At 39.6% G+C, this 18,874-nt stretch overlaps 1 protein-coding gene and 1 pseudogene across 1 annotated transcript; one reads left to right on the top strand and one right to left on the bottom strand.

Annotated features, from left to right (window-relative positions):
• Window positions 1-9,570: 9,570 nt before the first annotated feature.
• Window positions 9,571-10,136, top strand: LOC100346942 (ubiquitin-conjugating enzyme E2 T pseudogene; annotated as a pseudogene).
• Window positions 10,137-10,946: 810 nt separating this feature from the next.
• On the bottom strand, window positions 10,947-11,912 carry LOC100341238 (olfactory receptor 10K1-like). The gene has a single exon (XM_017345136.3). It carries the CDS (start codon window positions 11,910-11,912, stop codon window positions 10,947-10,949), a length of 966 nt encoding a protein of 321 aa, XP_017200625.3.
• Between the last annotated feature and the right edge of the window lie 6,962 nt (window positions 11,913-18,874).

Below are 18,874 nucleotides of genomic sequence, written 5' to 3' on the forward strand. Positions count from 1 at the left end.
GGACTTGGGCCATCTTCTACTGCTTTCCCAGGCCACAGCAAAGAGCTGGATCAGGATTGAAGCATCCAGGACTCAAACTGCTGGCACTGCAGGTGGTGGCTTTATTCGCTATGCCACAGCGCTGGCCCCCATTTCAAATTTTACGAGAAAAAACTGTAATCTAGAATATCAATGTGAATTAAAGACCTTCCAATACAAACAGAAATTGAAAGAATTTCTTGCAACTCATACATCCTTACAAAAGATGCTTAAAGATGTGCTACACACAGAAACATGGAAAGACAGCCATCATTATGAAGGAATATGAAGAAAGACAATCTCTCACTAAAACTACAAAAGAAATCCAAATTATTCAACAGCAATATTTATGGAAAAATGGCAGGGCCAAATCATTACCTTTCAATAGTCACCTAGAATGGAAATGGCCTCAACTCTCCAGTTAAAAGACAGATACCAGCTGAATGGATTTTTTTTAATTTATTTTTTATTTTTTTATTTTTTGACAGGCAGAGTGGACAGTGAGAGAGAGAGACAGAGAGGAAGGTCTTCCTTTGCCATTGGTTCACCCTCCAATGGCCACCACGGCTGGCGCGCTGCTGCCAGCGCACCACGCTGATCCGATGGCAGGAGCCAGGTGCTTCTCCTGGTTGCCCATGGGGTGCAGGACCCAAGTACTTGGGCCATCCTCCACTGCACTCCCTGGCCACAGCAGAGAGCTGGCCTGGAAGAGGGGCAACTGGGACAGAATCCGGTGCCCTGACCAGGACTAGAATCTGGTGTGCCGGCGCCGCAAGGTGGAGGATTAGCCTAGCGAGCCGCAGCGCCAGCCTAGCTGAATGGATTTTAAAAAATTTTCCATTTATTTATTGCCTACAAGAAACACAACTCACCAACAAAGATACAAGCAGACTGAAAGTGAAGGAATAGAAAACGATATTCCATGTCAACAGAAAGCAAAAAAAGGCAGATGTTCTCATCCTAATATTAGAGAAAATGGACTTTAACACAAAAACTGTCAAAAGAAACAAAGAAGAGCACTATGTAAGATTAAGTGATCAATTCAACAGGAAGATGCAACTATTATAAATGTATATGGCCCTAATTATAGGGCACCTGGCTATTTAAAAGAAATGTTAAGGGATCTAAAGGGATACATAGAATTAAATACAACAGTAACGGGGGATCCAATACCCCACTTTCAGCAATGGACATATCCATCAGACAGAAAATTAGCAAGGAAACAACAGAGTTAAATGACACTACAGACTAAAGAGACCTAATAGATATCTACATCATTTTTCATTCTACAGTTACAGAATACACATTTACTCACCAGTATATGGAACTTGCATTAGGATTGGACGCACGTTAGGCTGTAAAGCAAGCCTCAGCAAACTCAAACAAATTGCAGTCACACCATGCATCTTTTCAGACCACAAAGGAATGAAGCTAGAAATTAGCTACTCAGTATTCTCTAGAACATAAGAAAGCACATGGAGACTGAACAACATGCTCCTGAATGAACTGTGGGTCACTGAAGAAATCAAAAGAGAAATCAAAAAATTTCTGGAAAAAATTGAAGATGACAATACAACATAACAAAACTTATGACACACAGCAAAAGCAGTGTTAAGAGGAAAGTTTATAGATATTGATGCCTACATCAAGAAATTGGAAAGGCACCAAATAAAAGAGCTATCAATGCATTTCAAAGATGTAGAAAAACAACATTAAACCAAATGCAAAAATATTAGGAGAAAAAGAAACAATTAAAATTAGAGAAGAAATAAACAAAATAGAAACAAAAAATATAAAAGATCAGCAAATTGAAGAGGTAGTTTTTTCAAAAAATAAACAAAATTGACAAACCATTGGCCCACATTACCAAAAAAAGGAGAGAGAAGAGCCAAATGAATAAAATTAGAGATGAAAACGGAAATGTAACAACAGAACCATAAAAATAAAATGAATCATGGGGCCAGCGCCATTGCACAGTAGGTTAATCCTCTGCCTGCAGCGCTGGCATCCCATATCGGCGCCATTACTAGTTCTGGCTGCTCTACTTCCAATCCAGTTCTCCGCTGTGGTCTGGGAAAGCAGTAGAAGATGGTCCGAGTCCTTGGGTCCCTGCAGTCACTTGGGAGAACTGGAAGAAGCTCCTGGCTCCTGGCTATGGATCGGCACATCTCTGGCTGTTCCAGCCATTTGGCCATTTTTGGATGGAAGACCTTTCTCTCTGTCTCTCTATCTCACTTTCCGTAAATCTACCTCTCAAATTAATAAATAAAATCTTTAAGAAAAAAGAAAAAAAAATCATCAGAAATTACTACAAAAAGATGTAAGCCAACAAACTGGGAAACCTAAAAGGAATGGATATATTCCTGTATACATACAACCTACCTAAATTGAGCCAAGAAGACAAAGGAAACCTAAACATACCCTTAACCAAGACAGAAATTGAATCAATAATAAAGACCCTCCTAAGGTACCTTTCTCTGAAAGGAGCAGAGAACTTCCACTTTGATTATGGCCTTGTCTAAATAAAGTCGATTTGTGAATTCAAGAGGCTACATAGCCTTGGCAGCTCATGACAAGACCTCCGGTAATTACTGATGTCATAAATAAGAGTGTCAATTGTTAAAAAAACAATGAGAGTCACTGTGCACTTACTCCCCATGTAGGATCTCTATCCTTAATGTATTGTACTAAACAAATTAATTGTAAAATGAGTATTCAAACAGTACTTTATACTTTGTGTGTCTGTGTGGGTGCAAACTGTTGAAATCTTTTCTTAGTATATACTAAGTTGATCTTCTTTATATAAAGATAATTTAAAACAAATCTTAATGATGAATGGGATGGGAGAGGGAGTAGGAGATGGGATGGTTTGCAGGTGGGAGGGTGTTTATGGGGGGAATAACCGCTATAATCCAAAAGTTGAAAAGCCCAGAACTAGATGGCTTCTCTGCTGAATTCTACCAGACATTTAAAGAAGAAATACTTCCAATATCCTAAAGCTATTCAAAACATTTGAAAGGGAGATAAGGCCAGCACTGTGGTTTGCAGGTAAAGCCGCTGCTTGCAATGCCAGCATCCCATATGGGTACCGGTTTGAGTCTTGGCTGCTCCAGTTCTGATCCAGCTTTGTGCTATGGCCTGGGAAAGCAGTAGAAGATGGCCAAAGTCACTGGGCCCCTGCACCTTCATGGGACTTGGAAGAAGCTCCTTTTTCCTGGTTTTGGATTGGTGCAGCTCCAGCCTTGCAGACAATTGAGGAGTTAACCAGCAGATGAAAGACTTCTCTCTCGCTCTGCTTCTCCTTCTCTGTTTACCTCTTACTTTCAAATAAATAAATAAATCTTTTTAAAAAAGAGAATCCTCCAAAATTCTTTCTATGAAGCCAGTATCACCTTAATTACTAATTTTGAATGAGATGCTAGAGAGAGAGAGAGAGAGAGAGCTATAGACCTATTTCCCTGATGAACATAGATGCAAAACTCCCCACCAAAATTCTAGCAAATCAAATCCAATAAACCAGAAAGATCATTTACCCAAACCAAGTGTGATTTATCAATGTTATGCAGGGATGAATCAACATTAACAAATAAATCAATGTGATACATCACATTAACCAACTGATTAACAAAAACCACATGATTATCTCAACAGATGCAGAGGAAGCATTTGATAAAATACAATATCCTTTGGTGATGAAAACTCTATGCAAATTGGGTAGAGAATGAATATTCCTCAACACAATCAAGGTCATCTAACAAATCCATGGCCAGCATCCTATTGAAATGGGAAAAGTTGGATGCTTTCCCACTTAGATCAGGAACCAGAGAAGGATACTCACTCTCACCATTGCTATTCAACATAGTCTTGGAAGTTCTAGCCAGAGCCATTAGGCAAGAAGAAGAAATCAAAGGGATACGAATTGGGAAGGAGGAAGTCAAACTATCCCTATTTGCAGAAGACATAATTCTGTATATAGGGGATCCAAAAGACTGCACTAAGAGACTATTGGTACTCAAAGAAGAGCTTGGTAAAGTAGAAGGATATAAAATCAACACACAAAAATCAACAGCCTTTGTAAACACAGAAAAATCCATGGCTGAGAGAGAACTTCTAAGACCAATCCCATTCGTAATAGCTACAAACAAAATCAAATAACTTGGAATGAATTTAACCAAGGATGTCAAAGATCTCTTCAATGAGAATTACAAAACACTAAAGAAGAAATAAAAGATACAAAAAATGGAAAACTCTTCCATGTTAAGGACTGAAAGCATCAATGTCATCAAAATGTCCATACTTCCAAAATCAATTTACAAATTCAATGCAATACCAAAATCCCAAGAACTTTCTTCTCAGAAAAAATGGTGCTGAAATTTATATGGAAACACATGATGCCCAAATAGCCCCAAGCAATCTTATTCATCCAAAAGACAGGCAGAGACATCACAATACCAGATTTCAAGAAATACCATGGGGCAGTTATAATAAAAATGGCCTGATACTGGTACAAAAACAGATGGATAAACCAATGGAACAGAATAGAAAAGACAGACATCAATCCAAGCACCTACAACCAACCTATATTTGACAAAGTAACTAAAACCAATCCCTGGAGCAAGGACAATGTCTTATTAAACAAATGGTGCTGGGAAAATTGGATTTACATGCAGAAGTATCAATCAGGAACTCTATGGACTTACTTCTAAGGTTACAGCTTAAAAATTTGCCATGGTACCCCACAATTCCTAAAGGTAGGTGGTAAAAATAATATCTTAAGGGGCCAGCGCCGTGGCTAACTTGGTTGATCCTCTGCCTGCAGCGCCGGTATCCTGTTGGGGGCCAGGTTCTAGTCCTGGTTGCTCCTCTTCAAGTCCAGCTCTCTGCTGTGGCCCGGGAGGGCAGTGGAGGATTCCCCAAGTGCTTGGGGCCCTGCACTCACATGGGAGACCAGAGGGAAGCACCTGGATCCTGGCTTCGGATCAGTGCAGCGCTGGCCATAGTGGCCATTTCGGAGGTGAACCAACGAAAGGAAGACCTTTCTCACTGTCTCTCTCTCTCACTGTCTAAACTCTACCTGTCAAAAAAATTAAAAAAATAATAACTTAAGTGTTAATTTTTTTCATTTTCAATTATCTTTATATACAGAAGATCAATTTAGGATATACTAAGTAAAGATTTCAACAGTTTGCACCCACACAGAAACATAAATCGTAAAGTACTGTTTGAGTACATATAGTTATAGCATTACTTCACATTGTACAACACATTAAGGACAGAGATCCTACATAAGGAGTAAGTGCACAGTGACTCCTGTTTTTGACTTAACAAATAGACACTCTTGTTTATGGTGTCAGTAATCACCTTAGGCTCTTGTCCTGAGTTGCCACGGCTATGGAAGCCTTTTGAGTTTGCTGAATCTGATCATATTTAGACAAGGTCATAGTCAAAGTGGACGTTCTTTCCTCCCTTCAGAGAAAGGTACCTCCTTCTTTGATGGTCTGTTCTTTCCTTAAGTGTTAAATTTGATCATATGGATTGATTATGTGTCTGGTAATAATAATAGATAGAATCAAAATGGACTGAATGCTCCAACATGGGAAGCAGTCTACACACCAGATTCATAGAATGACAATAGCTTTAAGTAGCACTTTGATCTCAGAATCAGCCCTTAAGACATACAGAGATAGCTATAAAGCCCACAAGAGCATTTCAGGCATGGAAATGTACTACATGAATGATCTCTGTGAGTGAGACTCCAGTGGAAAAAAGTTGTCATCAAAGAAGGATGTTCTTTTCTCTAAAGGGAGGAGAGAACTTCCACTTTGCTTATGGGCTTGTCTAAATACTGATGAAGTTTGTGGATTCAAAACCTTTCCACAACCTAGGCAGCTCATGTCAAGTACCTCAGATTACCACTGATGTTATATATAAGAATGTGAATTGTGAAATTAACAATAGGTGTCACTGTGCACCAACTTCCCATGAAGGACCTCAGCCCTCAAAGATTTGTATTATAATTATGTCTAAATGCTTACAATAGGTATATCATTATTGGGTGCTTCTTAAAGGTAATAAAGTTTCCTAAAAAAGGGAATTAAAATTAACTTCAGGGGGCGGAGCCAAGATGGCGGAATAATGAAGGCGCGCACCAATAGTCTGGGAAAATTTAGTTTAATAAAAGTGGAGTTACGGTAGCCTCAGAAAAAGGATCAGGAAAAAATTGCAGAGGAAACTCTTCCGGATCTAGTGGCTGTGACACGGAGGACCTACTGGGAGAACAAGGTCGCCCACCGCGTGGAAGCCAAGCCGCGGGAGCCGCAGGGTCTGCGCGCCAGTGCAGGAAGGGGAGTGCATGTCACACAGACACCAGCAGGGAGAGTTGGGACGCCCAGGGCTCCACACATTGGCGCTGGAAGGGGAGGTGAGCTCAGTAACCCAAGACATTGGTGGGGAAATGGCGGTCAGAATCTAGAGGGGAGTGTGAAAGTTCACCAGACTGTCTACAGGAGAGAAGGAAAAAATGGGGGGGGGGGTATTGGTACAGACAAGTTTCTCTCTCCGCCAACCTTGCAAAGGCTAGCAAGAGACAAAGAGCAGGCCGCTCTCTGGATATACATAACAACAGGGGAGAGCTAAGGAACTGAGTTGCTACAATTCAGTAGCCTGGGCAAGCCAGTGGGAGTCCAGAGGAGGAAACAGAGCCTGCACAGACTCTTTGGGTAGAAGCCAGAGATTGGAAGCTAAATACCATCAATTCTGCACAGCCGTGCAGTATTACTTACCTCCTGAATAAATAAAATAAATAAATAAATAAATAAATAAATAGAGAGAGATTTACCACACATAACCTGAGGGTGTCACCTTTGCACACCCGTAACCCGGAAGAACCAAGCAGATCTCTCAGGCCACACCCATCTCAAGCCTCCAAGGCTCCTCCAACAGCAGGCAGTCCACTTAACACAGACATAGTATAAAATAATAATAATAAAAAAAACGCACAGTGAAGGGAGAAGAATTAACTATGCCAAGCAACAAACACAAAAAGAACAAGATCAACGAAGACACTATGATCCCTCCAAATAAACAAAACACCCCAAGCCAAGATTATGAAGATGATGAGATAGAAGAAATGCAAGATACGGATTTCAAAAAATTTATGATAAGAATATTTAGAAGTTTTCAAAAGCAAATCCTTGAACTACAGAAATCCTTATTGGACAGGATTGAAAATCTCTCTCATGAAAATGAAATTTTAAGGAAGAATCAAAATGAAACGCAGAAACTAGTAGAACAGGAAAGTGTGATAGTGAAGAGAAATCAAAATGAAATGAAGAACTCAATAGATCAAATGACAAACACATTAGAGAGCCTTAAAAACAGAATGGGTGAAGCAGAAGAGAGAATATCAGACTTAGAAGACAGAGCACAGGAAAGCATACAGTCAAACCAAAGAAAAGAAGAGGAAATTAGAAATATAAAAAATATTGTTGGGAATCTACAGGATACTATTAAAAAAACCAACATTCGAGTTCTAGGAGTTCCTGAAGGCATGGAGAGAGAGAAAGGATTAGAGGCCTTTTTAGTGAGATACTAGCAGAGAACTTTCCAGGTTTGGAGAAGGACAGAGACATCCTAGTACAGGAAGCTCATAGAACCCCCAATAAACATGACCAAAAGAGATCCTCACCACGACACGTGGTAATTAAACTTACCACAGTGAAACATAAAGAAAAGATCCTAAAATGTGCAAGAGAGAAACGTCAGATTACTCTCAGAGAATCTCCAATTAGACTCACAGCAGACTTCTTATCAGAAACACTACAGGCTAGGAGGGAATGGCGAGACATAGCACAGGTGCTAAGAGAGAAAAATTGCCAGCCCAGAATATTATATCCTGCTAAGCTCTCATTTGTGAATGAAGGTGAAATAAAGACCTTTCATAGCAAACAGAAATTGAGAGACTTTGCGGCCACTTGTCCGGCCCTGCAAAAGATACTTAAAGATGTGCTACACTCAGAAACACAGAAACACGGCCATCAATATGAAAGAAGGTTAAGGAAGAAAACCTACCAGTAAAAGAGATTGGGAAGCTCAAAGCATATACTAGAAAATATCTCCGGGAAAATGGCAGGGCAAAGTCACTACGTATCAATAGTCACATTAAACATTAATGGTCTGAATTCTTCAGTTATTTATTTTCCCAATAAAAAATTAACATCCAGAATATGTAACAAGCTCATGAAACTCAACAAATACAATCCATTTAATAAATGGGAAAATGATATGAATAGGCAGGTTTTTTTTGACAGGCAGAGTGGACAGTGAGAGAGAGAGAGAGACAGAGAGAAAGGTCTTCCTTTGCAGTTGGTTCGCCCTCCAATGGCCGCAGCGGCCGGCCAGTGCACCGCGCTGATCCGAAGCCAGGAGCCAGGTGCTTCTCCTGGTCTCCTATGCAGGTGCAGGGCCCAAGGACTTGGGCCATCCTCCACTGTACTCCCGGGCCATAGCAGAGAGCTGGCCTGGAAGAGGGGCGAACAGGACAGAATGCGGTGCCCTGACTGGGACTGGAACCCGGTGTGCCGGCACTGCAAGGCAGAGGATTAGCCTATTGAGCTGCGGCGCCGGCCAACAGGCAGTTTCAAAATGGTGAAATACAAATACACACAAATAAATGAGCAACGGACACATGACAAAATGGATGGGACATTATGTTAAGTGAAATAAGCCAGACACAGAAACACAAATACTACATGTTCTCCTTTAGATGTGGACGTTAAAAGCAATATGAATCTGAACATAGAATAGTAATTGCTGGAGGGCAGGAGGCATAAGGGGCAACTTGGAGGTTGAATTACAGGTAATATAGCAAAATCAGACAGGTGAGAACCTAGTGTTACATAGCATAGTGCGGTGTCTGTAGTTTAGAATAATCTATTACATATTTTCTGAGCAAAGGAAGAGATGATTGCCAAAGCTCCAATCATAAAGTAGTAACAAAGTAGAGGAAATGTTAATTAACTTGATTTGATCAGTATACACTGTCTACATAAATTGAAATGTCACACTGTACTACTACACACACATATAATTACTGTTAATAAAAAATTTTACTGAAAAGTTACATTTAATTCAAAGGTAAGAAAGAACAAAAGAAAACTAAAAATTCAATAAATATTAAATGTTTGAGTGGTCTATTTTACAACACAATGATGATATCTAATGATGTGTGGCTTTATTTAAAACTTTTAATACAGTAGATGCTAAGATTTCTCACCAGAAAAATAAGTACATGAGATAATGTAGCATGTTCAATAACTCTACCTAGTCATTCTACAATCTGTATGTATTACAAAACAATGTTATATTCTACAGATCTAAACAATTTTTGGCAATTATTTGTTTAAATGTTTATGAAAAATTTTTTACCTGATATAAAAATTACACATATGAAGTGTATTGTGCACATGTTGTATACTACTTTACTGAGTGTACTGCAGTCAGCTCTTAGTGTCAGTGGTGAGCCGTGTGTGGTTTTACTTTAATTTGGGGATCATGTACAGAAGAACTTCATGCCTTAAGAGAGAGTTGCACATGTTAGCTACAGAGCCACCACCAGGCATTATGTGCTGGTAAGATAAGGACTAAATGGATGATCTAGTATTCATAGCAATACTAGGTGGATCTAACACACCTTATGAGAAAGGTGTTTTCAAGCAGGAAGTTATTATTCCTGAGAGGTACCTATTTAAATCTCCTAAATCTCCTCAGATCTGATTTCTGACTCCAATCTATCTGCCAAACATTGATTCTGCTGGAAGAATTTGTCTAGATGTTTTCAAATTGCCACCAAAATGTGTCTGGAAACCATCCCTTAACATTGCAACTGTGTTGACCTCTATTCAGCTGCTCATGTCAGAACCCAACCCTGACGACCTGCTAATGGCTTATATTTCCTCAGAATTTAAATAAGCCAGTCTTCCGTAAGATTGCCAGACTGTGGACAAAATCAGAAGAATGAAGAGGAAGAGGTGCTTGATCATCTACCAGTTGATGTTTCTGAAGTACGCAATTCAGCCCCAGAAAGGCAAACCATGCAGGTAGGAAATATAGAAAATTAATTTTACTTTAATGTTCAGGGGTTTGTCTAGCTCTACCGTAGTTGTAGTTAATATATTCTTTGTTGACTTATTCTAATTTGCCTACATCTCTGGATTTTTTTTTAATTTAGTGACACAGTTTTTGTATCCTATAATAGACCCTGTATGTTTATGAATTTTGCCTACATTAATTTTCTGTAGTTTTTTAACTTGTATATAAATGTTTTGAAACCTTTTAAACATGGAAAATAAATTATCATTTAATGCTTAAAAATTATACATGTGGTATATTATGTGATGTTTTGATACATATACATTGTATAATGTTCAAATCAGGGTAACAAATCTCTAAGTTGTTTTTTCCCTTAACCATCCATTTTATCCTAATATCCTTATTTGTTTCAATAAAGTGATTAACAAAATACCTTCTTAAATTGCTTTCAATTTTCTTTTTATGATATTCACCTCCTCGTTCTTAACTTTCTGCCTAGTTTCTGATTAAGTAAACTAATTTTCTTTCTTTTCCTACCTTCCTTTTCCCATCTGCCAGCCCACTTGTCTCTCTACTTATCTAGTTAGCATAATTCTCTTCCTTCCCCACAGGCCACTACTTTTATGAAATTATTGTTTCAAAATGTGTTTGATGTATTTCTGAATGTATATACATATTTTTAATATTCAAAAATATTTTAAAATTGTATACAGTAGAAAAATAGCAAAACAAGTATACATCAGGTAATTTAGATAATACTTTAAATTCTTTGTATGAGTTATAATTTTTTATTGGAAGTATTCTACTTTACTACTTTTATTAATTAAACTAGACATTTTTTAAATGTTCTGATCTCTTTTATTTGACAGCTGGAGGACAAATCGATTGCCATTGTCTAGAATTTTCCTTAGAGCTATTCGCATTTCTTTGTTTCTAAGGCTATAAATGATGGGATTAAGCAGTGGTGTTAGCACCGTGTATGTCACAGCCATCAGCATGTCTTCACGGAATGTGTCACTGCCTTTGGGCCTCAGATAGACAAAGCAAGCAAATCCATAGTGTATGGACACCACAGTGAAGTGGGAGGAACAGGTCGAGAAGGCCTTATACCTTCCTTCTGTAGAGGGCATCTTCATAATTACGGTAATTATGAAGACATAGGAAACCATAATTAAAACAAAACTGCCTAACAATACAAAGGCAGAGAGCACAAATATAGCTATTTCATGATAGGAAGTGTAATCACAAGCAAGGTGAACTACAGGTGCAAAGTCACAGAAGAAATGCTGAATAATGTTAGAATCACAGTAGGACAAGCTGAATACAATGGTGGTGATGCACAGAGAAATTAGGATCCCAACAATACAAGAGGCCATCATGAGTAGAAAACACACCTTATTAGTCATCAGGATGGGATAATGCAGTGGACTGTGGATGGCTGTGTAACGGTCATAGGACATAGCAGCCAAGATGAAGCAGTTATTGCCCCCCAAGGTAAAGAAGAAAAACATCTGTGTGGCACACTCAGGAAGAGATATGGTTTTGCTCTCTGATAGCAGATCTACTAACACGCGGGGGATGATCACCATAGTGGTGCAAGTTTCTGAGAGAGAGAGGCCAAAAAGGAAAAAGTACATGGGGGTGTGAAGACTGTGACTGAGCTTGATGGCCAACATGATGGACACATTTGCAGCCAGGATGGTCACGTGGGAGAAGAAAATCACCACAAAAAGTAGCCTCTGCAGGTCTGGGAAACTGGAAAATCCCCACAGAATGAATGTGTTCACTGTGCTGTGATTGTGCATCCTCCCAGTGCCCATGGGCCTGTTCCCACAGGTGCACAGGTGCTTAAGGGCAAGACTGAAATAACTGTAAAAAGTCTGCTTTGATGTCACCTGGACAGGGTCCCAGGACAAGTGTAGGGCAATTCTTAGTGAAGGAGCCTCAGGAAAGGGAGAAAATGCACCTGGGAGAAGTCAAGGTCAGGAGTTGAATGAGGAGCAGAATGATTCTGTGAGAGTCTGTATTTTAAATGCAATAGGGTGACTCTTGGAATGTACCAAAAAATTGTTCTTTATCTCTCCTCTGACCAGGATCTGCAAGCAAGAGAGTAAATATTATTAAAATTCTCCTTCTCTCCCTCATCTATTGTTTTTCTTTCTTTTAAAGATTATATATTTATTTGAAAATCAGAATGAGAGAGAAAGAGAGAAAGACAGACAGACAGACAGCCAAGACAAAAAAATATTAGATTATTCCATCCACTTGTTCAGTCCCCAAATGGCCACAATGGCCAATGGGCCAGGCTGAAGCCAGGAGCACAAAACTCCACCTGGGTCTCTCACATGTGTGCAGGGGCCCAAGTGCTTGGGCTGTTTCCTGCTGCCTTCCCAAGTATATTAGCAAGGAGCTGAACTGGAAGTAGAATATTTGGGACTCGAACTGGATGTTAGTGTTCTGGACAGCAGCTTAACTTGCTGTGCCACAATGCTGGCCTCACTGGATATTTTAATGCCACATTCTTGAAATGCTTCTTTTGATCAGATGGTACCTTAGCACTCAGGAATACTTAATAAACTGTCAACTCACTGAATAAAAATGTAATTGAATCATTTAAGTAATTTAAAATGAGTATAACTTCGTTTTAACATTTAAATATTTTGGAGAGATCAGTGAAAATTTGCAAACGAACTGATGTTTTTCTCAGTAGATCTCTTTACGTCAGAGCTCCTGACCATGCAGTGGTCCCAATGGTGATAACTGTGAAAAGGACTGGACTAGATGAATGAATTTGACATGTGATTATGCTGGGTTAAGGTGTATGGCAATGCAAGGGTATTCAAAAAATTCATGGAATATGTATTATGAAAAATCATGCTTGATTTTCAACATATTATTTTTTTTTGACAAGCAGAGTTAGTGAGAGAGAGAGAGAGACAGAGATAAAGGTCTTCCTTTTCCGTTGGTTCACCCCCAAGATGGCCACCCCAGCAGGTGCGCTGCGCCGATCCGAAGCCAGGAGCCAGGTGCCTCCTCCTGGTCTCCCATGCGGGTGCAGGGCCCAAGACCTGGGCCATCCTCCACTGCCTGGCAGAGGAGCAACCAGGACAGAATTCAGCGCCCCAACCGGGACGAGAACCCGGAGTGCCGGCACCGCAGGCGGAGGATTAGCCAAGTGAGCCGTGACGCCGGCCTCAAAATATTTTGTGTGAACATAAACTTATCTTTAAATCGACTTTCCACAAATTTTCTGAAGAATGTTCATGTTTCATGCTTGTAATATAATACTTAGAAAGTTGTTAATATATATCAATATTATTAGTTTATAACAACTCATTGATTTTCTTTAAAATTTGCCTAACAAAATAGTTTGAAATAAATGATTTTGAAGGTACTGTCTAATTTTAGAATAGCATATAATGATCAATTTTGAGTTTTTAGCAGGAACTCTAAGACATTTTCCAGCTAGGATACTTTTTAAATGATTTGTTTTTTGCATTATGAACCAGAAAAGAATCCACTAAAATTCCTTAGATCAATTTTGCAAATTATGTTTCTATTTCAATTATTCATCAAACATTCAATCCATGTGGAAGATGAGGGCAGAAAAGTTGCATGAAGACTTTCCACAGAATTTTGATTTTTACTTCAGTCACTGTTGAAAGGAAACAAAGAAAGCAGGGATGAAGAATGAAGTGCCAGGGGAGAAACAGAAGCATAGGAAATAGAACTTGGAACCAGACATGTAGGATCTCTGATGTAGAGTACATGGCCAGTGTTTATGCAGTCAGGGAAGCCCTCTCCGAGTGTTTATACAGAGAAGAGAAGGAGGTATGTGAGCAAAATGAAAATGGGAAAAGAATATAACAGGCACAAGGCACAATTCATAAAGAATCCAAGTTGAGAAACAAATGTACCCAAGCAATCTTCAACCACGTTTTATATGGCTTATCATTGAGACCACTCTGTATGGATTCTCTTTCATATGAAGGTTTCCCAGTTTATTTACCTCTAAAGAGAAATCTTTTCTATTCTTATTGCTTCTGCTATCAAAAAAAAAAAGACTCTCATATTTCCTCTGGCACATTTCTATTTCAGAATTCCTGCAGGTATTGAAATGCAAGATGTTCAGAGCAGAACTGTCAATATTCTCTCTCCTGGTTTTCCTATGTGAGTAAGTTCCAGATACCAAAAAGCTATCATGAAGCTTCATGTAACTCCTTTCTTATATTTGTTGGTTTGTTTGTTTGTTTTTTTGACAGGCAGAGTGGAGAGTGAGAGAGAGAGAGACAGAGAGAAAGGTCTTCCTTTGCCATTGGTTCACCCTCCAATGGTCACCGCGGCCGGCGCACTGCGCTGATCCGAAGCCAGGAGCCAGGTGCTTCTCCTGGTCTCCCATGTGGGTGCGGGGCCCAAGCACTTGGGCCATGCTCCACTGCACTCCCAGGCCACAGCAGAGAGCTGGCCTGGAAGAGGGGCAACCGGGACAGAATCCGACATCCCGACCGGGACTAGAACACGGTGTGCCGGCGCCACAGGCAGAGGATTAGCCTAGTGAGCCATGGCACTGGCCTCCTTTCTTATCTTTTTAACCAATGTCTGTTCCAATATTCCAGATGTTTACAAGCTCACATCATTAGCCCCTTCTTATTCCTTCTCCTATTGCCTTGGCTCTTTCCCACAGGTGAATATGGCACCCACCAACTATTCATTAGTTACAAGTCTCTTACATGTTCATTTCATTCATCATACTGTGGCCAGATATCAGATTCCTAAGGCTTGATATAAGTCGAAGACAGCATCAAAAATAGAGAGTAAGCTGCTTATAGGAGAAAATCCAAATACCTCAGCATGAAGTACAACGCTGTTCATTATCTGATACCAAGAGACGTCTGCCCATTTTCCACCCTATTCCTCCACTTGCCCTATACTCAAAAGAGACAATCTTACCCTTATCTTCCAAACACATCACAGTTCTTCACATTGCTGGGCTACCTTATAGGGTATTCTCTCTCCCTCCTCTGTTTGACTTCCTATCAGACTTTTACACATTTTTAAAAGATTTATTTGGAAGGCAGAATTACAGAGAGAGATGGAGACACACACACACATACACAGATACCTTCTGCCAGCTGGTTCACTGGCTGGAGCTGGGCCATCTGAGGTCTAGGGGCCAGGAGCTTCCTTGGGATCTCCCCGGTGAGTGCAGAGGCCCTAGCACTTGTACCATCCTCTGCTGCTTTCCCGGGCACATTAGCAGGGAGCTGACTCAGAAGCAGGGCAGCCAGGTCTTTAGCTGTTACCCATAAGGGATGCTGGTGTTGCAGGTGGTGGCTTTACCTGCCTTGCCACAACACCAGCCTTGACTTTTGCACATTTTTAAGGCCCTTGCTTCAATTCATGTGACGCCTCATTCTTATGGTCCATATTTCCTAATTTATAGCATCTGAACAAAAACGCTAACAAAAAACTCATTTCATTGTATCCCTCACTTAGATTTTCCCAACAGCCCCACTCAATGAGCTTTTTCACAACGTATTTCCAATCATGCAATATCTCCTTATTATGGAGACTTCTTTTGAATCCCCTTCTTACGAGCTAGATTATAGCCTTCTTAAGTGCTGGTACTCAATATGAGTTCAAGGTCGTCTTTGTTCTGTCTCATTTATTATTGCCAACCTCCCCTATATAAGGAATATTCTACTGGGTTTCAAACATTTCCTTTCAGGGTTCTCCTACTTTGTACTTCTGTAACTTGCAACATCCTTCCTGTCTTTCTCTGCCTGCTCACACATGGCTTTTTTTAAAAGACCATTCAAACATCATTTAACCTGGGAATCCTCCTGGTTGTCTGAGTTATTTTTCTGCCAGATTCACATCAGTTTTTCATTGTTGCTGTTTTATTGCAACAGATTTTTATATTTTTGACGTTTTAACCATCTATATAGTTCATAGATATAATTCTAAGAATATAATGATGTTCTCTCCTTCCTTCATCTCTACCCTTCTCTCCCTCCTTTCCTATTTTTCCCTATGTCTATCCCTCCTTGCTTTTCTTCTTTCCTTTTCTTTCTCTTATTTTTGAGATAATATACTTTAAATTTGCATTACAGTAAAAGACTTAATATCTCACCAAGTATGAAGTTTTTAAGTAAGAAGCAAAGACTCTATTTTAGTGGGAATATGGACAATAGCTATAAACAATAATTGAATGCAAAAACCATTAAATCATGCACAATAAATTTTAAAGTAATCTACTGTTGCTTTATTTTTTTTTTATTTTTTGACAGGAAGAGTGGATAGTGAGAAAGAGAGACAGAGAGAAAGGTCTTCCTTTGCCATTGGTTCACCCTCCAATGGCCGCCATGGCCGGCGCATCGCACTGATCCAAAGCGAGGAGCCAGGTGCTTCTCCTGGTCTCCCATGTGGGTGCAGGGCCAAGGACTTGGGCCATCCTCCACTGCACTCCCTGGCCACAGCAGAGAGCTGGCCTGGAAGAGGGGCGACCAGGACAGAATCCGATCCCCTGACCGGGACTAGAACCTGGTGTGCTGGCGCCGCAAGGCGGAAGATTAGCCTAGTGAGCCGCGGCACCGGCTACTACTGTTGCTGTTTAAAACAAGCTTGAATCCTATACGAGACAGGGCAAAGACTTGTTTTAAGGAATTGACTCAATATCTTATGGCCTAACCTAATAAAAATTAGATTTTTACTAGATTAGTTAAATGGTTATAGGAAAAATAATTTCATGCTCTCCAGAAAGCCTTCTATGATTATTACCTAAGTTCATTTACTAACTCCCCTCCAAAATATTTTTTGATCTATTTAGAATTTATTTTACTTCCACATGCACCAAAGATAGTTATTCTCTGAATGGATTTTAAGAATAATGTTGCATAGCGATGTGAAAGAATGCATACTTGCTTTCTGCATTTGTGCTTATCAAATATACAAAGCTTAAACTAATAAGCAAATAAAAAAGGTAACAGAAGTTATCAAAACTCCAGTAGTGGTAACTTAGAGCCTGGGGGCATAAAAACTAACACTTTTGCATTTAGACACTACCCATATTTTTTGTAGTATCAAATCATACTACCCCTTTATAAATCGTCTTCGCTTAAGGGGCACATCAGAATTGTCAGGAGAGTTTTAACCTAAACAATTTATCTCTATCCACACTCACCACAAACTCTGGCAAGTCTCTCCAAGGAGAGTAATCTGCAGGACACCAGATATGTAGAGTTTACATAATCTGCATTAGAGATTTTGTTTAAGAACTTGATTTTTATGATGTTTTCATAAAGGTTGATGGGATACTCTGCTTTATTCATATCATTCAAGTACAGTAACTAAAGAAAAATATCAGAACATTATTTCTATTCTATCCAACAAATCTGACAGCTACTGGAGATCAAGATGTCTATAACATTGTGGCTACCCATCTGCTTTTTTGGCTCAAGCCTTATCCTCTTTTTAAACCTGGCTTCTGCCTTGAGTTTGCCATCCTCATCTCTGCCCTCCGATCTTACTCATGTAGTTCTTGGGCTTCCCTCCCTCCCAACCATAAGACATTGACAACATTCTTAATTTCCAGCTTACCTACGTCCAGTTTCTTCAGTAACTTCTAACAAGCTATAAGAATTCACAGGTACTTGATTATCAGAAGATAGAGAGTGTTCATTTTAAAGTTGAAAAAAACCTCGAATGTTTCCACCTTTAAAACAAGGAGGAAGGCAGACATTTACACTTGCTTTCCCATTAGTGTTTCCTGACTCTGGATCCTCGAACTTCTGCTAATGCAGATGCTGGCAGGCAGCCGTGATGGGTCAAGTATTGGGTTCCCACCACCCATGTGGGGGACCTTGATTACCCTGCCAAGTTCTGCTTTGGCTCTGGCCAAATTCTGGACATTACAGGTAGTTGGAAATGAAGCCTCTCTCCATTATTATCTTTTCTCTCTGAGCTAGTGGGTGGGAACACTCTGCCTCCTTCTGTCTATCTGCCTCTAACTTTGCTAAATAAAATAAATAAATAAATTATAGATAGACACATAGGTAAATAGGAGAAGGAAAACCACCTTTCAGTCTCTTAAAATTATGAGGTAATTTACAGTCCTAGAACTCAGGAGTGGCTTTTTGCAGTTCGTCTTGTGATTTCCCCCTCCTTGTAATCCAGGATTAAGTTTTAAGACAGTGTTCTCCTTTTTAATGTCTGATGAGTTCCCTCTGAAATGAGAGTCTCATAGCAGGTCCTGTCTTCTCCATTCCTTAAAGGTAGAGTTCAAACCCATCAAGGTTTTAATTGGAGTCCTGGGGCCAAGAAGATAATTGTCTTGAAACCTCTGCTTTAGATACTGGAAGTCTTCTGCATTCAGATCTTTGCTTCAATGTGATATCCACAAAAATGCTTTTAAAATCTTGACACATGACGGAGACTTACTGGTATGTTTGCCCATATTATTTCACTTAACAGTAGAAATGATTGAAAGTCTACTTTTTAATAGTATTATGTTATTATATTGGAATGTAGATTATTCCCCTGGGCATCCTTTATTTCATCATACAACTTATTTTATAATTCTGAAAGTTGTCCAAGTCTCCTAGGTCCCTTCTACCCTGTTTATTGGACAAGGAATTGTGGTGTTCTGAGAAGCAGTTGCTTGGGGATAGAAAATAAGTTTGGTAGGAAGAAAATAAATATGCAGTATGATCACTGTAACTGCTTTCTCGTGGGAGAAAACTCTGTTGTACAGGACCTTACTGAAAAA

This window comes from Oryctolagus cuniculus, chromosome 1 (genome assembly GCF_964237555.1).
Source record: "Oryctolagus cuniculus chromosome 1, mOryCun1.1, whole genome shotgun sequence".
NCBI lineage: Eukaryota > Metazoa > Chordata > Mammalia > Lagomorpha > Leporidae > Oryctolagus > Oryctolagus cuniculus.